Here is a 24,028-nt window from a genome sequence, read left to right as displayed (position 1 = left end):
TGTTTCTTCTTCCCTAGCTGGGGTGGAGTGCACTGGGGTGCCGTAGCCTTAGCAACTGGTCTAGTTTGGGATGCACTGGGTCGTTTTGATTTTGTTAATCTTTTTCTCTTTTGCATGCTGGCTGCCTTTCCTGCTCTATTCTCTCCTTCTCTGGGGTGTCAGTGAGGATACAGCTTGACATTTTATTTTGTTATTGGGTTCCTTTCCTGGCTGCACCCTTTGGATAACATGTGACAACCAACCCCCCAAAAAATGTGGCAACCAACCCCAACTGGAATTTCTTGCTAGCATCAAGGCCAACAACCACTTGACAACTAATTAGCTTGCTAACAACAATCTAAACTATAGCTTACCCTTCACACTTTTTAGGGTGTTTTTGTTATAAACCCAAGTGTTTTGTTATAAACCCATTGTGTAAAAGCCTAGAAGAAAAATACTGAGGAGCTAAATATTTTCAATTTTACATGAAAAACACAAACAGTCCTCTCACCTCAAATTCAGCAGTCTAACTCCAAGGAAGACTATGTAGGTGACCTCTGATCCCAATTGTGGATATTTACATACCAAAATTTAACAGACAGCGCCTTCTGGTTCTGAGATATAACGATTGTGACAACCAACCCGTGTGACATATAACCCCGTTCTCCCCTATATAAGCATGCACGCACGCACAAAACAAGGCATAAAAAATGCCTCGTTTCCACCGAGCAGAGCGGGTCGGGTTGGAGCGGCATAATACTCTTTGTAGAATGAGCCTGCAGCCAGTGTGGAAACTAGCAAGGCTCCCAATGTTTTTAATGCCTTGCCTGTGTTCTACTCCCTGCTCTGTTAGCTCAGTTGACCAGCCTGTCTACACTGCCTCAAGCCGAGCGCACCCAGCGGGAGACAACCCTCCAGACCAAGAGGACCACAGTGGAGACCTGGCTCACCAGAGAGGCCAGCACACTGCAGAAATACAGGCTTGTATGTGTAGCACCCCAGCACACTATTTTAATACTAAGAAATGATGGGGTGTTTTGGGTTTGTTCTCTTAAGGTAGATACCACGAAGGTTTGCCAATTTAGGGTGAAACTTGCATTACCATGTTAAAGAGAATACAGCTTTAAATCCTGTATAAAATAACTGATCCCAGACAACTCTTTAAAGTAGAAAAACAATTGTCTACTGAAGTATTTTTAGCTGCACACATGATTTATCCTTTGCAATGAAATAAAATAAAATATGAAACAAACATGAAATAAATACTCTTCGTATACTCTTAAAGTATAGTACAATTGGCTAAACCAATATTACTTCAAATTAGCTTCAGCGTATCAAAAGGCTACTTTCTTCTTAGTGATCAAATAAACAAACTTGCAATTAGATTTAATCCATAGGCTTTAGTGCAAAACAAAATGTAAACTTACTCTGCATCTGCTCTGAATAAAATACTAAATACGACTTTCAAAAAATACCTTTGGCAGATTCACACAATACCTTTTTTATCTGGGTAAACAAATATACGATATCTAAATTACTTCAATCCTATAACACAAACCTTTACTCTTTGTCTGTTCTAATAACACAATTTCCCTCCCGGTTTCCCCTTTTTAACTTCAATATGTTGAGCTCAACAACTTACCACTGAAAATAAAAGAAGACTGGGCCCAGGTTACGCGCACATACACAACAAACGTATGTTGCAGGCCTGGGCGGTGCAGCCGTTAGTTACTCTTTCTACCTCGTGTTCGTACAACTCACAGTTCTCGATGAGGTGATGGCGGTGGAAGAAGATGGCGCTCTATCTTTGTAAATGTCCGGAAGTCCACAGGCACTTAACCCAGGCCCCCAGGAGTAGTGCCTGCTACCGCAATCCAGCAGTGCTCAAGCCTGGTATGGCAGTTTTTTGGCGGGCTTTGGTTGGTCCCTGGCCTACAGGGGCTCAGAAGCAGTTATCATCGTTCACTCCAATACAAGCGGGGAACAGGAATCTGTCTCCGCAAAATTCTGGATATCAATCAAAGGCTCATAATTATCTTTGGACCATGTACTAATAAAATGAAAGTTTTATCTTTTTAAAACGCCACCTCAGGCGTTTTATTAGCAGAGTTTCTAGCATGAGGAGGAGGAGGGGTGGGCAGCTGGAAGGAGTCGCAGTGAAACACTCCTCAGAGAGGGCTCAGTGCACGGCTCCGCCTCGCTCCGTATTTTATAACATTGCTAGTACAGTCCCTGACAAAAGTCTTGTCACTTATCCATTTTGTAGAAACAACAGCTTATAACCTGACTTTTAATTAATCCATTGGTTTTAGAAATGGCTCATATGAAAGCTAAAACCCTCCCAAATTATGTTTAATAAACTAAAATAAATTTGCTTCACTGAAGAAATATTGATCATTTAATGAACACAGAAAGGTCAGACAGATTTTGGCAAGACAAGTTTTGTCGTCTACAGAGAGTAATGTGAAAATTGAACTAATAATTTACTTCAAATACAGAAATATGTTGCATAACATCAGTGAATTAAGTAGTGGTGCTGTGAGATCCATATTTAATATCTTGTATGACTTCCATGAGCTTGAAGGACTGCATCCATGCGGTTCGACAATGATTCATACAATTTATTGATGAAGTCATCAGGAATAGCAGAAAGCAATCTTACATGCCTCCCAGAGTTCATCAAGATTCTTTGGTTTGGTCTTCCAAGCTTCCTCTGCCGGGCAAAGTGCGTCGGATCCTCCGCCTCAAAACATGTAAACGTGTGAAAAAATGAATGAATAATCAATTAGAGCTTACCTTACAATTCATTTTCATTTAACTTTTATTTATCCTCCACAATAAGTGTGCCATGTTACTGTTTATTGTATTTAGGATTTTAGCTCATTTGGACGCTGTTTGGGCCATCTGTTTTTATTGATATATAGGCTATTGGCGATATTATATCTACTTTCAGTTTCATTACTGACCCACCACGAAACGTGATTAGTGTTCATAAAGATACTTAGATTATAAAACAAGAGGTCCCAAACACAGATGATGATTCAACAAACTAATTTATGACTTTATATTACACAAAAAATGCACGGGTAGATTTGATTAGGCAGCATACAGATGCAGCTGCGCATGAAATGAGCAGGAAATGGAAAATCGAACTCTGAGCAATCGATTTCAGCAGTGTACGAACGACGTAAGGAGTGTTTCTCCATTCATCCAGTCATAACGTAGGAGTCTTCGTACCGCGCAAAGAGAGGACGTTATCGGGAAACCAGGCCTAGAAAAGTAGTATAATAGGAGATATTTAAGGACCCATACAAGGGCAATTCAAAAACTATTGTTATCTTTATAGGTCCCATATTATGCAAAATGCACTTTTTTGATGTTTTTGAACATAAACCTGGGTCCACGGTGTGCCTAGAGACTGCCAAAGTATATAAAAAAAAGAAAACTCTCCTTTTCTCACTCTCCCCCTTTCTGAAACCCCCACCCCTCTCCCCCAATGTACTCCGTTCAGAATTCTTCCCGATATGTCGTCACAGCGAGAAGAAGCCACTTCCCCATATTTTCTTTATATGTCCATGCTTCCCCCCCACATTAGTAACCAGAAACTTCCACTGTGCAGTAGTCTATGATAACCCCACCCCCTATTTCCTATTGGTCCACGGCCCCGAGATCCTCTGGAAAAATATCCCTTCACCTCCATCTTGTTTTCTAAGCGACAAGATGCCTGTAGTACAGCAAAGCATGCTGAATGTTCCATACACCAACACAAAATGCTTTTGCTCATAATCCACTAATTTATCTTAACCACAGCAGTCTATTAATGCCTCGTTTTTAATAACACAACGGATAGGAAGCTACCTGTGCTTTTTTTTAAACGGTGAAACTAAAAGAATTGTTTTTATTGGTATTTTTGCCTGACTGGTGTATAGCTATTAGCTTTGGGACAAGCAACCAGCTTTTGCTCATAATAACCCATTTATGCCTCGTTTCCACCGAGTAGAGCGGGTCGGGTCGGAGCCAACTTTTGGCTAATGAAAAGCCAAACTACCCGGACCGAACCGCTCCGATCCGACCCGCTCTACTCGGTGGAAGCGAGGCATTAGATTCCCCACAGCAGTCTGGCTATGCCTTGTTTTTAGCAAGACAAAGCATAGGAAGGTAATAGAGTCAAAGTCTAACTTTGAAGCAAATTTTTTCACTGATTTTAGTGATATTTTTAGCCGTTAGCTTCCGAGCTAGCTTCGGGAAAAGCACTGATCTTTTGCTCATAACAAGCTATTTATATTCCCCACAGCAGTCTGGAAATGCCTCGTTTTTAGCAAGACAAAGCATTGGAAGGTAATACAGTCGAAGTGTAACTTCAAAGCAAATTTTTTCACGGATTTTAGTGTTATTTTTAACCGTTAGCCCCTGAGTAGCTTCGCAGTAGCCTCCATCTTTTGCTGCATTTTTATTGTGAACATGCCGTTTCCATTAGCTTGTGGCTGTCAGTGCATCTGTATGAACATAGTCTTTCATGTAGACAAGGATCGGTCATGTCAAACTGTTCAAAGTGCGGCTGAGCTCCTGCGTTACTAGCACTAGACATGGTTCTTCTCATGGGTAAACCTAACCGTGGTAACAGGCACGGCAAGCTATGGACCTATGGGCAGACGCCAATGGCTTTGCTTCCAGACAGGGACGGGGGGAGCTCATAGATTGTATATAAAACGAGGGGAGCTGCAGCTCGGTTTCAAAAATAGGCCATTGTGAGATTAGCTGAAAATCAGGATATAGAGGCATACTACAATAAATGATCTGAAAGTTTTTTTTGTTTTTGAACAACTAAAGAAAAACGTATTAGGGACCTCTAAGACCATATAATATTGACAGAAAAGTGTATAATATGAGACCTTTAAACAATCAGTTTCTACTTATACATTCATTGGTTTCAACATTGGCCAATGTTTGTGAGCATGTGAGTGTTGGTGTGTTTGCAGGACCTGTCAGAACAACACCAGAAGACCCTGGCCCTACTGAGGAAGCAGCAGACACTCATCCTGGATGAAGAGCTCATCCAGTGGAAGAGGAGGCAGCAGCTCTCTGGCAACGGTGGTCCCCATGAGGGGGGGTTGGATGTCCTACAGTCCTGGTACATGCTTATTCATTACTTCATTGCCATTATATAATGTGTATATATATAGAGTGGACTTTTTTATTAAATTGCTGATTTTTTTGGGATTATAGAAAAAAAGGAAATAGATGTTTAAGGTATTGACTAAAAGGTGGAGTCAGCGACTCTGGAGCACGCTTGTTGACAAAATATTTTTTTTATCAAAATCAGTGAATATCTTATCTCCTAACAATCCACCTGTCTCAGGCTGTCTGTACTGTGTGTGTGTGTGCTGAAAGAAAAGCAGGTGTTAATACACAGCCTAGACTCTGTAAACTGGTATGTAAAAAAAGAGTATATAAACAAAGAGGGCCCACCGTAGCTAGCAACATGCCCCTTTACATAGCCTAGGCTGTGTATTAACACTGGATTCTTTTGTCAGCCAACACACAGTACGTACAGGTAGCTGATCGTGAGGAGATATTCACTGAATTTGGCACCAAAAAAAGAAAATGTACCACAAGCATGCTCCAGAATAGCCGACTCCGCCTTTTAAAACATTAGATTTCTCATATATGTCTCTGAAACATAAATGTTTATTTAGAATAGAAAGCTTTAATTGTTGTTATACACAGTACAATGAGATTCAGAGAGCAGCTCCTTTTTAAAAGTGCATCAGTTATCACAGTATCACAAAAAAAAAGTTTAAATACACACTAAGGAACCACACACAGACAACAAAAACATAGAACAATAGAGGGGATATGTCTGGTACAGTGGTGAGTGGAAATATGTGCGTCAGTGCAGTCGTATTAGTGCAAATTGGAGTTGAATATGGTGACAGCTTTGGGAAAGAAGCTGTCCCTGAGTCTATTTGTTTTGGCACGTGAAGCGCCTGCCAGAGGGCAACAGGTTGAAGAGATGGAAGCCGGGGTGGGTGGTGTCTCCAGCCTTTTTGGACTTTCACACCTAAAAGTCTGCACCCAGGTCCGAACTAAGGACTATTTTTTTTAATCCCCTGTATAGATTGGATCGTACGTTTAGTTTCACATTGCAGTTTTGCCAGTGCACTGAAGAACTTTCCATGACATACCTATGTCTGTGTTTATCACCTACATGAGCTGTGTCCCCCTATACTGGACATTGATTGGTTGGTTGATGGGCGTGCGTCTGACGTCAGCGTTTCTATCCAGTGGTTTAGTCTTCACCAGTTTAAATGAATTAATGAAGAAAAATTTAAACAGATTAATTTCCTGCAGCGCTGAATAGTTCAGGCAGCCGCCCGGTCAACGCACACCTTCCACTTTGACTACAGTTGTATAATAAAATAATAAAACATCACCGTCTCCTGTCAGCAACGCCCAGCCCCGCTCCTACACTTCCCCCCGTCAGTGGCTCATTTCTCCTCTCTGTGACTGGAGATAGCCGGTCAGGACTTCCTGTAATTGGTCCTAAAGTCTGAACCATCCAAAACCTGCCCTCACACTGGACACTGACCCAACCATGGTTCAGTATAATCCAGATGGAGACAACCTCTTTAGGTCCGCCTGTTTAGTCCCCACCGTGGTCCACGGGAGGATTCACACCTGTAATTTAAGTTCAGATCAAACGGAAAAGTCCGAAAGTCTGGACCAAACTAGGTAGGTGTGAAGGTTACTGTCTCCTGCACACTGTGGTGTTGTGTCCACCAGGTGTGAGAAGCTGGCCGACATGATCTGGCAGAACCGGCAGCAGATCCGACGCTGTGAACATCTGACCCAGCAGCTCCCTCTGCCCGGCCCCATGGAAGAGCTGCTCAGCAAGCTCAACGCTGACATCACAGATATCATCTCTGCCTTAGTTACCAGGTGACAACTACACTTCACCTCTTCACTGTTTGAATCACAAGTGAATCATCATATGCTGCACATGTTGGTTAGTTGGAAGATTGTTTTGCATGAAACCCTTATTTACTCAAAATGTTTAATTAGTAGCTTTTTGCCTCACACTCTGGCTCAATAAAAAAGGAGATAGTTCCTGTAACTGTGCGTGTATTTTTGATCTAGAAATGAGCACCCTTTGCCCATGTACACATCAATCATGCACGCACAGCTACAGGAACGCTTTCTGTCACCTTTTCTTGAGCCAGAGAGTGAGGCAAAAAGCACATTTTTTTAACTATTCCTTTAAAATGGCCACCAACCTCTCCTGCCATTGTTCCTTGCTCTCTTCAGTACATTCATCATAGAGAAGCAGCCTCCCCAGGTCTTAAAGACCCAGACCAAGTTTGCAGCCACCGTGCGCCTTCTGGTGGGCGGGAAGCTCAACGTCCACATGAACCCCCCTCAGGTCAAGGCTGTCATAGTGAGTGAGCAGCAGGCCAAGGCTCTGCTCAAGAACGAGAGCACACACAGGTGAGGGCCACAGGCCTAATGATGGGCAGAAACACATTGTGGACACTTAGCTAATACAGTGTTAAATAATGGGTGATTATAGAAAAAAGGACAATTCATTGTTTATGTGATCACCAAAAATATATATTGAGTCAGAATGTGAGATCAACAGTTAAAATGTATAATTCTCCTTGGTTGAATATGTGTGTTCGAATGTATTTCCTAAGTGATTTATTTTTGCTCTTATAGTGAAAGTAGTGGAGAAATCCTCAACAACAACTGTGTGATGGAGTATCACCAGGCCACAGGCACCCTTAGTGCACACTTCAGAAACATGGTAAGCTCTAATGCTTGTCTTCGCTGCAATTACAGCTGCAAGTCGATTGGGGTATGTCTCTACAGCTTTGTACATCTACAGCCTGACATTTTTGCCCTTTCTTCTTTGCAAAATAGCTCAAGCTTCAGATTCAGCATCAGATTGGATGGAGAGCATCTGTCAACAGCAATTTTCAAGTCTTTCCAGATATTCTCAATTGTATTGAGGTCTGAACTTTGACTGGGCCATTCTAACACATGACTATGCTTTGATTTGAACCATTCCATAGTAGATCTGGCTGTATGTTTAGGGTATTTAACCTTCTGGAAGGGGAACCTCCACCCCAGTCTCAAGTCTTTTGCAGACTCTTAACAGGTTTGTATGCCCTGTATTTGGCTCCATCCATCTTCCCATCAACTCTGAGCAGCTTCCCCGTCCCTGCTGAAGAACAGGACCCCCACAGCATGATGCTGCCACCACCATGTTTCACGATGGGGATGGTGTGTTCAGGGTGATGTGCAGTGTGAGTTTTCCGCCACACATTGCACTTTGCGTTAAGGCCAAAAACTTCAATTTTGGTTTCATCTGACCAGAGCACCTTCCTCAAACACTTGCCACAAGCCATGCGGGGGACACAGCATGTTCAGATGAGACCAAACTTGAAGTTTTTGGCCTGAATGCAAAATGCAATGTGTGGCGGAAACTAACACTGCACATCACCATCCTCTCCGTGAAACATGGTGGTGGCAGCATCATGCTATGGGAATGCTTTTCTTCAGCAGGGAAGAGGGAAGCTGTTTAGAGTTGATGGGAAGATGGATGTAGCCAAATACAGGACAGAAAACCTGTTAGAGTCTGCAAAAGACTTGAGACTGGGGTGGAGGTTCACCTTCCAGAGGGACAACTAGCCTAAACATACAGCCAGATCTACTATGGAATGGTTTAGATCAAAGCATTGTCATGTGTTAGAATGGCCCAGTCAATGTCCAGACCTCAATACAATTGAGAATCTCTGGAAAGACTTGAAAATTGCTGTTGACAGACGCTCTCCATCCAATCTGATGCTGAATCTGAAGCTCAAGCTATTTTTTAAAGAAGAATGGGCAAAAATGTCAGTCTGTAGATGGGCAAAGCTGGAGGAGACATACCCAAATAGACACTGTATATGTATTGATCAACCATTGTCTTAACTGCTTAGTAAATGATTGGTATGTGTTTAGTTCCCTATGTTGTGGGATTGAATTCCATTCCCTTGCACTTTTGATGGACCAGGCTGACTGACTAAAAGTGCTATTTGGCAACGGTATAACACAATCACCCTCATATCTTTCTGTCTGTGCTGTGTGTGTGTCTCCAGTCACTAAAGCGCATCAAGCGCTCGGACCGGCGCGGCTCAGAGTCAGTGACGGAGGAGAAGTTCACCGTTCTCTTTGAATCCCAGTTCAGCGTCGGGGGCAACGAGCTGGTCTTCCATGTCAAAGTAACTCCAGAATATATTTGACCTTACACTTGCGACTGGCACACTGAACAACACACGCTTGCTACATCACTTCTTAAAACGTTTTTTTAATTGTGAAAGCATTATTTGACCTGTGATTATATTTACTCTGTATGTACCTGTGTTATCTCTGATCTTATTTTATATTCAGTGTTTCTCTGCTTTTTATTTATTCTGTTTTTATACCCATTTTGTTTTCTTTTCTTTCTTCTGATATTCTAATGTTTCTATGCCTTGGTCTTAGTGCCTGTCTGCCTACTGTTAAATAGGTTCTGCTTTATTTTTCCTTGTTGCACTTTGTACCAGTGTTCAGAAAGGTGTTCTATATATGTTTGGTTATGGACTAGCCAAAGTCAAAGTCTTTTATTGTCAGTTCTGATATATGCAAGACATACATCAGAATCAAAATGGCGTTTATCTCTGACCCACAGTGCAGTTGGAACGATAAAATAAAAAATGTAAACAAGATAAACAATATTTACATAAGATAAATTCTAAATACTAAGTAGTGCAAATGAATTTTCTGTGATATATAAAATAGAAAGTAAAAGTAGATAAGTTAAATTGAAGTGTGCAATGTGATGAAAAATATTTACAATGTGCAATATCAGTACAGTCCTCAATGGAGCCTAATGTGTCCTGTGTTCCCTGCAGACCTTATCTCTGCCCGTGGTGGTGATTGTCCACGGCAGTCAGGACAACAACGCCACAGCAACCGTCCTCTGGGACAATGCCTTCGCTGAGCCGGTCAGTTTCACCATGTCACAATACCCTCACACACCATGTCAGCTAGACAGCTATTAGATTGCATTATATGCTGTTAAAGGATAAGTCTTATATACAGCCCCGGAAAAAGTTAAGAAACCAGTCTGGATTTTTCCTACATCTTTATCTCTACATTATTTATTGACAATGATCTAAATGACAATATTGTTATGGTGAATTTGGTAGAAATGTTGTCAGTAGTAAATATTATAAAATCAAAATGTTCATTTTACTCAAACATATGCCTCTAAAGAGTAAAACAAGAGACACTGAACATTTGGAGTGGTCTCTTTTTTTTCTGGAGCTGTATATTCTTATAACCAATAAATCCCATCTGTAATAAATTAATATCTCTTAAACTACCTCCCCTATAAAAAATGCAAAATAATATAATGTAAATGTTCTTTTACACTGTGGTATTGATACTGTATTGTATTAGTTAAAAAAAATGTAACAAGCTGAAAAAATATGATCGCAGTCTGACATATAATACACAGACTGTATCCAATAACATCTTGCCATAAAAAATATCTATATAGGGGAGAGTGGGGTGAGTTGTGCCACCCCTTGTTTCTAGAAAACCATAGAAGAAATTGGAAATGTGACCATATATTTAAGAAGAGCCATCCATTTGACTCATCCTGTAAAGAAGGGAGAAACATCGCATAAGATAAAAGCACATTTAAGCTCAAAAAACAGTTTTTTGTCAAATTTCCATTAGCAAGGTTTTTTGATTATTGTGTCTGAACAATTATAGACACGATTGCAAACATTTGACACATGTTTTAGTGCTTTAGTATGCTACACTTTGTGTCTATATAGTTAGAACGATGTCAGCCCTAAACTGCTGCATCATGCTTATTATCCAAAATTCTGGGGTTGGGGTGATTTGTGCCAGAGGGCCTGGGGTGAGTTATAAGTAAGTAAGTAAGTAAAATGTATTTATAAAAGCACATTTTGCACTGTCCTAAGTGCTGAACATAGTGCATTCAGTAGGTAAAAATGAAGGTAAAATAACAATAACAAAAATAAAAGACATAAAGCCCATACATCCACATAAACACAGATAGTAGTGCAGAGGTAAGATAGGTAATGGGGAGGAAAAACCAGGGTGTACAGATGGGTTTTGAGCCTTGATTTAAAGGCAGAAATGGAGGGGGAATCGCATATGCCAGGTGGCAGTTGGTTTTACAAGGGCGGAGCAGCTAGTGCAAAGTACATTTCTGAGAGTTGTGCCAGTGGTAAGGCTGTATACGCTGGTCACCAAAAAGAAAGTGATTGTCTACAGTAGCTCAGAAGAGACTGACATCTCCATTCGACTTAACGACACCACTGATGAGAGTTCAGATTAGGGGTGTGAACGTTTACAAAAATGTCTAACCGTGTACACGATGGATTTTTTTTCGTGTACACGGTTAACCGTGACGTCATTGTCCTCGTGCGCCCGCCGTCTTGAAGGCGCGCGCATACACACACACATACGCGTTCGTTCGCCTGTAAACACACAGTTGACATGAACTACGCTCGTTTACACACCTCTTATAATAGGTCCATGGCACACACACACACACACACACACACACACACACACACACACACACACACACACACAAGTTTGCCTATCATGTGCGCCGTCATTATCGCCCTTCATTAATTTCCTGATTAATATAGCCTCTCGCACAAATTTCTACATGTCCACGTTTATGCAGGTTGAACAGGTGTTATAAAGTTCGGGCTACTTACAAGCGTAGTTCACGACAACCGAGTAACTTTAATATTTAGGTTATCTTTCATCACTCGTCCGTGGCTGTGAGTCGAGCCCCAGCACGGCGACTCCCCGCGTGTGTGTGTGCGCCGATACACACACTCACACAGACACACACTCGCCGAGGGACAGACCGATTAGGCAGACTAGCTTTTATCATCCCCAATTAGTTTATTAGTGATGTAAAATCAATAAATGCGTGTCTCCAGAACATTTTTAAAAACTTTGAAAAAGGGAAAATTTAAAATTTGAAAAAAAAAAAATTAAAAACGGTTTTCGTTTATTGATTTTTCCTAAACGGTTATGATTTACTAAACGGTTACACGTGTACACGTGCACACCCCTAGTTCAGATGGCCAGAAAGATGATGATGATGGTGACTTTGTCATTGTGAGCTTTGTAAGTAAAACCATTAGATCTGCTAGGCCTTGTTTAAGAAAATGGTCCTTCAATCTTAGTAAAATATTTACTTTAAATCTTAAATAAGTAATTGTCTAATGGATTTGTCTTGCATTACAGTTTATGAGATATATATCAATGGCACAATTTACCCCATGGTATTCTCTCTTTTGGCAAAACTTACACCACACCGGGGGCAAGTTGTGCCACAAGACAACTTTTTTTCCTAAAGCTATATTTCTTAAACAGTTTATTCCAGATCCAAAGTTATTGTTGCAGGGGATGCACAACACCCTGAATGTGTACATATTTGAGTTGGAGACTTTACTGTCAAGGCATCTTTAAAGTCACTTTGAGTAAAAAGTGGCACATCTCACCCCACTCTCCCCTACTGTATTTTGCTACAAAGTACTGTGTGTATCAGAGCCTGATATATCTTCTTCCTCTATGCGATTGAGCTATGTTATTTTCCAAAAACTGTTAAAAATGCATGAGTTAGCCACACTTTTGCATTGGTGGCCTTTATCACCATGAAAACACATGAACACACACACACACACACACACACACACACACACACACACACACACTCATAAACACTGTAGTTTATTTTGTACCAACACCACAAACACTGCCTGCTGCCCTAAATACTCACTAGACCATTAAATGTCTCCAGTCTCCACAAAATACACATTATTTGAAATGTCTATACAAAATGGGAAAATAGGAAAGATTCTATAGCTACAATGTTCAGGCCTGTTCTATACAACCAGCAATACTATCTTAATGTACTGTTTATCATCATGTTTGACAAATTGAAGCATCGACTATATAGGGGAGAACGGGGTAAGTAGGCACACTTTTTACTCTAGTGAGAATTGCTCATCACCAAAACATCTGTCAATAGCCATTCCTACATTAAATTGAAGCTTAAGGTGTTGGCTAGAAATGTGTGTCTCTCTTTTTTTCCAACTTATTGTAATGAAGAAGTAATTTACCATCAAAGACACTCTGACACATTGTGACAACCAACCCCATCAAGGGGTCGGTTGTCACACACTATGGGGTTGTTTGTCACAATGTTATCTTAATGGGAAAAATCTTAAAAAGAAGGCAAGGAGGCAAAACCAAATTTGAATGTTTAATTGCATTGTCAAGTTGACAAATAGGCCTACATAACGTTCTGTAGCCTTGGCAGCTGGTCTAGTTTGGGATGCACTGGGTTGTTTTGATTTTGTTGCCCTTTTTTCTTTTGCTTGCTAGCTGCCTTTTCCTGCTCTATTCTTTCCTTCTCTGGGGTGTCAATGAGGATACAGCTTGACAATTTATTTCGTTATTGGGTTCCTTTTCTGGCTGCAGCCTTGAGATAACATGTGACAACCAACCCCCCAAAAAATTTGACGACCAACCCCAACTTGAATTTCTTGCTAGCATCAAGGCCAACAACCATCTGACAACTAATTAGCTTGCTAACCACAATCTAAACTATAGTTTACCCTTCACACTTTCTGAGGGTAACAAGTGTTTTGTTATAAACCCATTGTGTAAAAGCCTAGAAGAAAAATACTGAGAAGCAAAATATTTTGAATTTGACATGAAACACACAAAACATCCTCTCACCTGAAATGCAGCTGTCTTCCTCCAAGGAAGTCTATGTATGTGACCTCTGATCCCAATTCTGGACCTTTTTTATATCAACATTTCAGAGCTAGCGCGCTCTGGTGGCGAGATATAACGAATGTGACATCCAACCCATGTGACAAATTACCCCGTTCTCCCCTACTATAGAGAAGCTGAAATGAGCAATGTGTGCAAAAATAATGATTTGATTCAAATCTAAATGAGTTGTCAAATAATTCAACTGGACTGACAGTAGCCCTTTTTACACAGCCAGTGAAAGCCGGGAAAATGCCAGCCTTGCGCCTCTCTGTATAAAAGCGTCTGCTTGTTGTTGCGGAACAGGGGCGATCCATTGCCTACGCTGGTTATAAGGTCCGCTGCTCAATCCAAACCCCCACGCTTCATTTCCCAGAGTTTATGAGTATTTCTACACGGGGGAAATTATTCAATGAATTGGAAAAGATAAGCTAGGCTGCGACCGGATCGCCGCCGCTATTAATATCCTGAAGTCTGAGCGTATATCCATCCACACTTTGTTTCAGTAACGTGACTTCACACACTGTGTGTGTGTGTGTGTGTGTGTGTGTGTGTGTGTGTGTGTGTGTGTGTGTGTGTGTGTGTGTGTGTGTGTGTGTGTGTGTGTGTGTGTGTGTGTGTGTGTGTGTGTGTGTGTGTGTGTGTGTGTGTGTGTGTGTGTGTGTGTGTGTGTGTGTGTGTGTGTGTGTGTTTTTGTGTGTATGGCAGAGCGCTGCCCTCACAAAGAGACTCGCTCACAGCCAACCTGTCATAAACACACACAGGTGAAGCTCCTAAGTGATTTTGTTTGGTCCCAGTGATGTTGGACTCAGTGTCAGGGCGAGGTCAATCGGCACATTACGGGGACAGTAAAAGACAGCCATCTAACTGCACTTCTGCTCTCAATTCACCGGCCAGTGTTGTTTTAAAGCAGCTGACTGTCGCGGTGCAAAATGTATACGTCACACCTGACGCTGCTTACAGGCACCCCTCTTTCGTTCCGGAATGAAAAATTGAAATAGCACAGAACCAAGCAAAGCCGGCTAATTGGCGTACCGTCGTTCCGTCAATATGCCGCATTCTCTGTAAAGGGGGCTACAGTGTTTGGGTCCTTTCAAAATAAAACAACATTCAAGTTATTTTTTGAATGTGGCCAGGGTAGCTACTCGAATAAACAGAGAGATGTCCACAATCTTCTTCTCTGAACACAAGACTCTTCATTATAGCCGAGGTGATGGCTTATCTCTTGCGCCAAAATGATGATTATGTTGAACATTAAAGGGTGTGTGGTGGGACCCTTTTTGGACCTCCTGGTTCCTCGAACAAAACGGTGAAAAAAAAGTAATGGCACGCCCGGTTAGCTTATTTTGGTACCCTTTAAAACTTTTGACAATGGAAACGCAAACGAACTGAACCACTCGGTGGAAACAAGGCTTAAGGGCCCCAGAAAGGTGAAGAGGATGATCCGGTGGTTCACTACAAAGTGTCAAATGCTGCTGAGTGTTCCAGCATGATCCACCCTCCAGCTTCTCCACTGCCCTGCTCTGAACCCTCCCTCCCTGTGTTCCCCTCATCAGGGTCGGGTGCCGTTCATCGTGCCAGACAAGGTGCTGTGGCCCCAGCTGTGTGAGGCCCTGGACATGAAGTACAAGGCAGAGATGCACAGTGTGCGGGGCCTGTCTGAGGACAACCTGGTCTTCCTGGCACAGAAGGCTTTCACCAGCAGCAGCAACAACACCGACGACTATCGCAACATGGCCATATCCTGGGCACAGTTCAACAGGGTGAGGCCAGCTTCTATACACGCACGCACGCACACCGCACACACACACACGCGCACATACACACGCACATACACACGCACATACACACACGCACATACATTTCACACACACACACACACACACACACACACACACACACACACACCACAAACACCACAAACACATAGTTATATTATTAACCTGCATTCATGGCTTCTTGTGTGCATGTAACCATCTTGATGGAGTATGTTCATTCACACAGGAAAGCTTACCTGGACGTAACTTCACCTTCTGGCAGTGGTTTGATGGAGTGGTGGAGCTCATGAAGAAACATCTCAAGCCCCACTGGAACGATGGGTAATGACTTGTCCTGATCCTTATTTTGCCTAACCAGACAGCAATCTGTGATGACGGTAGGATGAAGAAGTAGTATGGAAAGACTCCAGCATTTCCTAAAGGTTGAGGTTGTATTTGCGGTCACTCGTCAAGGTAGAGGAATAGTAGTGGGGCGGCTGTAGCGAAGTGTGTAGGGCGGTCGGCCACTGGAGTGCAGGGTCGGTGGTTCGATCCCCCGCCTCCCCGCCACATGCCGAAGTGTCCCTGGGCAAGACATTGAACCCCAAATTGCTCCCGATAGTTAGCTTGCACCCTGCGTGGTAGCTGCTGCTATCGGAATATGATGTGTGTGTGTGATTGGGTGAATGTGTACAAAACAATGTAAAGCGCTTTGAGTCTGTGAAAAACCAGGGAAACGTCCTATATAAGTGGAGTTCATTTACCATTTAGTGTTTCACTGCCCCTGCTGATTTGATTCTGTTTTCAGTTCTCAACCAAAATACATTTCACTATCGAGCAACAACAAAAGCCCTGTTTTATCTTTGGTGTAGTGTACTGTATAATGTGGAGTGGAGTGCAGTCTTGTTGCTTTACATTACAAAAACTAAAATAAAGAAATCGGCAAAGAAATAGTACAGAGGAAAGTTTGTTTATTCAGTTACGAGAATAGTCCTTAGAAAATGTTCACTTTCACAGGAAGTTGTAAGAATTAAGGTGTGTGTGTGTGTGTGTGTGTGTGTGTGTGTGTGTGTGTGTGTGTGTGTGTGTGTGTGTGTGTGTGTGTGTGTGTGTGTGTGTGTGTGTGTGTGTGTGTGTGTGTGTGTGTGTGTGTGTGTGTGTGTGTGTGTGTGTGTGTGTGTGTGTGTGTGTGTGTGTGTGTGTGTGTGTGTGTGTGTGTGTGTGTGTGTGTGTGTGTGTGTGTGTGTGTGTGTAGGGCCATCATGGGCTTTGTTAACAAACAGCAGGCCCAGGACATGCTGCTGTCCAAACCCAACGGGACCTTCCTGCTGCGCTTCAGTGACTCTGAGATCGGAGGCATCACCATCGCCTGGGTGGCTGAGAACCCCAACAAAGCAGGTAGCTGTGCTGCTGGCCCTTTAAATGCTCTGTAGGGTCATTCTCTGATGTCACTCAAATAAGGGGCCACTCACACTCGAGCCGCGGCCCTGTGCTTGAGCTCATTTGCATACTAAAGTCTAGAACGTTTGGCTAGTGTGACCACGCCATCCGTATTCCAGCACGGAACAGCCCCTTGGCCACGGCACACCTGGGAGAGGTGTGCCGTGGCCAAAGTACAGATGCTAATGAGATGACACGCGCACAAGCAAGCGCACAGGCGGCGTTCCTGACGTGAATTTATTAAGGATGCATAGTCCGTTAACGTCTGCTGCCTTACTAGTCGGCATCAGAATTGCCCACCACTTGGACTTGTAGCTACATAAAATGTGTGAGAATTAACGTGTGTGTAGGCCTAGGTGTGGGCTAATAAAAGAGGGAGAGAGCTAAATAGGTGAGCGCAGAAAGCAAAGCAAAAAGGTTTTCGTGTTTACTCACGTTCGTCAGATGATTTTTTTCTTGTTCCTCCCGTCAGCTGTCATAATACTGCCTTTACGCATGGCGGTGGAGACGAACACAAAACAACACACAACGGGACTCCGCGGCCCGGTGATAAGGAAACAGTAGCCTACACTAAGGTTTAACAAGAAACTTTATAAAGACACTTAAAAAAACGATTTCTGCCCATACAAAAAGTTCTGACTTGGATTTGATGGAGCGATCGAAGTGTATAAAATAGGGCTGTCAAATTAACGCGTTAATTTCGATTAATTAATCACAGAAAAATTTACGCGATTAAAAAAATTAACGCAGATTAATCGCACTTCTATAATGCCCTTTGACCCGGTGCAAAAGTGGTGCGCAGCTGCACCTGTAGCTTGCATACACAGCCCGCACGGGTGAAAGGGAGAAAAGTAAAGAGAGAAGCTGGGGGAAAGGGCGGGGCCGAGGGCTCTATAGACGGTTTATGGGATGCTTCGGGCGAATAAGCATAAAGGTAGGAAGACATCTTACTTTATTCTCCGCAGTGTCTGTGCATTATTGATTTAGTGGGTGCAACAATGTAGGTTCAAAAGTATCTCTCAATCTTCCTCCGTGTGTCTCAATTTTGTTTGCTAGCTGTCTCGTCTCCCGCGTAAATGGACACCCGCCCCGTGTGTGTGTGTGTGTCAATATTTTTGCCTATGAGTACGACGATGGTGAATGAATCGGCATAGGCATCTGTGGCAGTGCAGCGCTGTCTGTTGTGGAGACAGAAGTTACGAGAGACGGAGAGCGAGAGAGAGAGAAACAAACTGTAGTAGGCTATACAGCTGTTTATAAACAGGCATACAAGTGTCATAAAAGTATGCGATTAATTTAGATTAATTAATCACAGAGCCTGTAATTAATTAGATTAATTGTTTTAATCGCTTGACAGCCCTAATAAAAAACCATCCGGTGTATGGTCTGATGACGGGCCGTTATATTAATAATAAACAGCGTGCTGCACAAATATGAGACTGTCCACCGCGACCTATTACGTCAAGGCTACATTTAAAAAAAAAAAACAATAGCTTAAGGATTCTCGTTGCTCTAATGTGGAAGTGGAATATATGATGCAAATTTGGCCGGATGAAAATATTCACAAACAGTCGTATAGCCTACAACACTACGCTCCAAATCCTAAACGCGCACGGTGACGTAGCAAGGAGCAATCGTGCCCAGGCCACGAGCAGTGTGAGCACAGGCTAGCAGGGGAGAGGGGAGGGGGTGAATCATGCTGGAGCACGGAACAGGCAAATTTGCCTAGTGTGAGTGCACCTAACACTAACAACACCAGTGCCTGCTGTGTGTGTGATATGCTAATGTTAAACAAATACCAATGAAATGACGGTGTTGCCCTTTTTGATATTCAAGGTGGTGTAGTACTGTGTATGTCGGGGTGTGTAGTTCATTGTGACCTCCATATTTTGGGCCATTTCTTGTCAACGTGGAGGCCTCTCGTGCTAACTTGTAACAAGAACAGCAGTTGCTATGAGAAGGGCTAAAAACAATACAGATAAACTGTTTTCCCTCGCATCCTTCGCTTCTGTTTTGTCACTGTTAAATAAGCGCTGTAAATGTGTTCAAAATAGCTTATTTGAGTCTTGGTTTTGGTGCTCTAGCTGTTTTTGTTAGTGTTCCGTGGCGTTAAGTGTATGCATAGTGGGAATATTCTCAAACATTGTAGCCTACCCTTATATGCAACATAACAGTTCAATGAAGAAATACACATAAAATAACCCCCCCCCCCCTCCCCTGTGCTTACATTTATTCAATTGATAGATAGTATAAAGGTCCTCTGGATCTCTGCAACACTATTTTATTAAGAGCCTTGGTGAACACAGAGATTGTAACCGTGTGGTTTAGGTGAGAGGCTGGTCTGGAACCTGTTGCCTTACACAACCAAGGACTTCTCCATCCGCTCACTGGCTGACCGCATCAGTGACCTCAACCACCTTCTGTTCCTCTATCCGGACCGGCCCAAAGACGAGGTCTTCGCCAAGTACTACACCCCTCCACTCTGTATGTATCAGCAACACAGCACTGCCACCAGCTACATAATATTTTGATTCACTATTCATATTTTACTTTAGTATTACCATGTAAACATATGGTCAATGATTGACTCCTTCATGATTTTCTCTACTTACGACATCTATTGCAGTATGTCCGTCCTGGGAGAGGGATCCCTTACTCTGTCAACTCTCTCTGAGGTTTCTTAATTTTTTAAATCCCGATAAAGGGTTTTTTCCTGGGAGTTTTTTTCTCAGCCGAGCTAAGGGTGTAAGGGCAGGGTGTCATACTGTATGGAATGTAAAGCCCACTGAGACGAATGTCTATTTGTGATATTTGGCTCTACAAATAAAACTGATTTGATTTGATTTCCATACACACATCTGCAGGAGACAAGGCATTTTCCTCAATCAAAGGCTTTCTTGGCATTCACTCATTTTAATAGTTGCTCAGCAGTCGCATTACAGGTTGCAAAATAAACCGTATGAATAAGCTCACTGTGATTTGTAAATCTCAGATGCTCTGTAAAGTTGAAATAACTGTGACTTTAGTCTTAAAGGTAGTATGTCTTTCTTTCAGCTAAAGCAGTGGATGGATATGTCAAACCACAGATCAAACAAGTTGTTCCAGAGTAAGTTGTTCTTCGGCTCTTAAAGCGCTACAGGTAACCCTTAGAACTTTCAACTAGGGATGATCATGGTCGTTTATACATCCGCTGGCTCTCACTAGTCAGCACCAGAAATACTAGTCGCTTAGTGATTTATTGCGCATCGTGTGGACTTGAACATAATATGTGTGAGAATGAAGGTTTGTGTAGCCTATAGAGTGGGCTAGTAAAAGATGGAGAGAGATAAAAAGGTGACTTTTTTTAAATAGACTAGTCGACTAGTCTAAATGAAAATGTACGTTTTAAACGTTGGGGAAATTAGTCGCTCTGTGCATCCCTACTTAAGATGAAAATACTGAATGAATGTCAGTGATTCTTGAGAACCGGGACAAAAGGCTGGGACAAAATGTAACTGCTGTTATCTTTAAAAATAAAAATATTTAAAATTGTAGATGTTATTAGGGATTAAGAATAGAATGTCTGGAGCACAATTATCCCCTTAAATTTAATTTTATTATTATTATGTCAAATTTATGACACTTGTTATCTTCTCATGACGTCAAAAACAGTGTGTCCTCAGAGAAGGTTTCAATCTTTCATATGCAATAAAACCTATTAAACATGTACTTTAATGATTAAAAAGTGCAGCACTAAATAATCTCTCATATCAATAAAAAAAATTCTACAACACATTCATGTTTTATAAGGTTTCTAAGTGGGGGGACACTTTTTGTCACCACCGTCAGACATTTCATCAAAAATCAGGCAATATGAGGGGCAGCTGTCTCCGTGAAGGACCTATTGTCACAAGCTATCTGTGTAGAGTACATTAGAGTCAGACAGGCTCTGATTAGTGTTGTAGTTTTAGAATATTTTACATTACAAATCTTGAAAGTCCTGCGTCACAACCATGATACGTCAACACCGACTTACAATTTCTGAAGAAGTTATATGAAATGTTTTGATCATTTTATTTTCCTGAAGTAGTTCATATTAGCACCTATCATCAACAGAAAAACCAAACTGCTACTAGAAAAACTCTATTTGTTCTGTTTAAGAGACGTTAAATATGTCAACACCGTCAGATATCAAAAACATGTATATTCATATACATTTTGAAAATATTTTTTGTGGCTCTATCAGTTTTGGTGAATATTTGTGATCACTATACATCTCATGGGTCTAGCATAAAATGAGGGAACATTTATTTGTGTTTTTTGGTGTCTGACGGAGTTGACACAAAATAAGGAATGGCAAGCTAAAAAGCCCATGTTAAAAAGGTGAAGCAAGCTAAGAAGTCCATTTTGATAAAAAGGACAAAAGCTGGGAGGTTGTGTCAAACCTTAGCTCAGTAGCTTAGTATATGTTGGATACATACATGTCATTTAATTTAATTTGCCTAAACATAGGGTTTGTATTTTTTCAACATTGCACCCTGTTTTGTCCCACTTCTCAAGAATCACTGATGTAATAGTTCCTGATTCATTTTGCATTCAGTATTGAAACTCAAAAAGAGGATGCATCACACCTCCATCTAGTGAGAGAGAGGTAGATGTCTGATACTATTATTTGTAGTATAACTAGTGGTAACTGCTTATGGACTGAGTCTTTCATACTGTTATTGATATGAGAAGTGTTGAGCAAGTAGAGCTATTGCAGTTGTGATGGACTTTATATGAATGGTCTAGTCATATGTGTGTGATGTGTGTGTGTGTGTGTTAGGTTCACCACCCCACACCCTGAATCCGGCGGAGGAACTCCCACCTTCATGGACCAGACTCCTTCTCCCTCTGTCAGCCTTCCCAACAGCTTTGGAGTCTTCCCCTCTATGTAAGAACACTGCTTTCATCTCATACGTAGAGTGAAGGAATCCTGTCCACACAACACTTAACTTCATCAATGGCACTTTGACTTTCCATACGTACATTATTAGAGATGCACAGATCAACAATTGCTCAGTGACATCCGATTCTGATATCTGGGTTTTGGATATCGGCGGATAGCGATACTGTCTGATATCATAATTATCATACATTTCTCTGTTGGTGGTGATGTTATGTGTAAGGTTAGGAAGGCCTAAGAAACACAGCAACTCTAATTTAAAAGAGCTAAAAATATACAAAAGCCACTGACGGCAGCTGTGTCCTGTCCCAAAGTGGAGCAAGAACAAAACCTTATTGTTGTAAGTTAAAGTCATTGCAGGTTTGAGGAAAGGTTTGTGCAGATGTAGCCCCGCTTCACAAGGGGGTATGTCCGCTAATGGCACTCAATGTAGAATTAAGGCCATAGAAATGACTTCTGAGTGCTAGTTCGGACCCCTTTGTTCTCTTTATCTTTCTGAAATGATTGTACCGGTTAAGGGTCTAAAGCACACAGGTGTACGTCCCTGCTTTAATGTTTGTCTGAAAGGGCATTTTCAGTACATTTTTCCCATGATCCTCCTTGATGTAGTGGTGTGCTTGTCTGTGCTGTTGTCCGCTCAGGAGTGACACCATGTTGGATGCGGATGGAGACTTTGACCTAGACGACACCATGGACGTGGCCCGCCATGTGGAGGAGCTGCTGCGGAGGCCCATAGCCAACCAGTGGAGCAGCCAGCAGTCCTGAAGCAGGTCTACTCCCAACATGCCATATGCCTGTTGGACTCACACCATGGCACAACAGACAAAATGGCTGGCTTTTATCAGCTACTCTGGCAGATCCCCATCCCAATTCACTATTAAACCTTTTTTACTTTTACCTGCCAAGTTTTAATTTTTGGAAGAGAACAGGTGTGGTAATGACTTGAAAACTTAAATGTGTTAGTAGGAAAAGTAAAAGCTAGCATCAACAGTCAGTATTACCGCTAGTAGACAGGGGCTGGTGTTAATGTCCTCTCACACATGCTTAGTGTATGGTTGCTCTGGGTCAGTTTAAAAATAATAATAATAATAATACAATACTGAGACATACGGTTAGTTTTTCTGCAAGTCCTGCACTCAAATGTGCCTTTAAAACTGGCACTAGGGGACTTTTGCATAGAAATTCACAGTAGCTAGCGTCTATTAAAATTCTCTTGAGGGTTTTCTTTTACTATCTTCACAGTTAACATAGGTTAACATCTGAATTGAGTCCTAAAGTGAGACTATGTCACCTGTACTGAACATTGGCCACTGTGAACACATGGAATAGCCAATGGCACATTGCATTTTCCTTCATTTAATTTACCCTCAATATTCTCTTGAGCTGGTTGCATTATTATTAGGTGACCTGATTTAAGCGAAATATGACAACTAGCCATAAAAAAAAACAGTCTTCAACTCAGGTACATTGTTGCTCTTTCATTAGCTTAGCTTTGTTATGGCTTTTTAATAAGAGAATGATTCTTCTTTCAAAAAGTGACAGTCTGGTTTTAAGAACTGAAAATTAAATGTTCAATTTGTAACTACTATGTCTTTTTGGATGCTGTTTTTTCTTAATAGCTTCTTTTACAGCCATTCTCTACCGCTCTTGTACTTAAGTGTGGCTGTTTCATGTGCAACAACTTTTATTTAAGAGTTTTCTTAAATATTGGAGTCAATCTGACAAAGAAGTTTTCATGTAAGACAGTCCCTCACAAAGGATGTACGTAGTACTTAAGTGTAGCACCCCTGTAGTCTAACAAAAGGGCTATTCGTCTTTCTTTATAGGTCCATACCATGGTATTCGTGGTGCCAGGAACAACACATCAATTCATCCTCATTTGCACGCTGGTCAACAGCAATTGACTTGTCCAGTCCATAGTGGTGTCTGTGTGTTAGGGTGAGGGATTTGATTGTACCAATGGTTTTATCTGATTGAACTGTACACCTACATTGCAGTTCAGCAGGCTATCAGGAGATACAAACTCTGGCACTATCATTCTCGCCTGAAATTGAACATCTTTTTT

At 41.8% G+C, this 24,028-nt stretch overlaps 1 protein-coding gene across 2 annotated transcripts in view; it reads left to right on the top strand.

Annotated features, from left to right (window-relative positions):
• Positions 1-23,548, top strand: part of LOC307266996 (signal transducer and activator of transcription 5B-like) — a 29,555-nt gene extending 6,007 nt beyond the window's left edge. For both annotated transcript variants that reach the window (XM_080049155.1, XM_080049154.1), the window contains exons 6-19: positions 833-963; positions 4,959-5,110; positions 6,763-6,918; positions 7,285-7,464; positions 7,693-7,780; positions 9,117-9,239; positions 9,912-10,004; positions 15,399-15,605; positions 15,847-15,941; positions 16,855-16,997; positions 19,368-19,523; positions 20,094-20,145; positions 21,844-21,951; positions 22,605-23,548. In XM_080049155.1, the coding sequence (XP_079905281.1) occupies positions 833-963; positions 4,959-5,110; positions 6,763-6,918; positions 7,285-7,464; positions 7,693-7,780; positions 9,117-9,239; positions 9,912-10,004; positions 15,399-15,605; positions 15,847-15,941; positions 16,855-16,997; positions 19,368-19,523; positions 20,094-20,145; positions 21,844-21,951; positions 22,605-22,728 (1,808 nt within the window). In that variant the 3' untranslated portion in view covers positions 22,729-23,548. The remainder of the gene's footprint in view (positions 1-832; positions 964-4,958; positions 5,111-6,762; positions 6,919-7,284; positions 7,465-7,692; positions 7,781-9,116; positions 9,240-9,911; positions 10,005-15,398; positions 15,606-15,846; positions 15,942-16,854; positions 16,998-19,367; positions 19,524-20,093; positions 20,146-21,843; positions 21,952-22,604) is intronic.
• The last annotated feature ends 480 nt before the right edge of the window (positions 23,549-24,028 follow it).

This window comes from Ammodytes marinus, assembly GCF_949987685.1.
Source record: "Ammodytes marinus genome assembly, chromosome: 20".
Lineage (NCBI taxonomy): Eukaryota > Metazoa > Chordata > Actinopteri > Uranoscopiformes > Ammodytidae > Ammodytes > Ammodytes marinus.
This window is presented reverse-complemented; position numbering and strand designations above follow the sequence as displayed.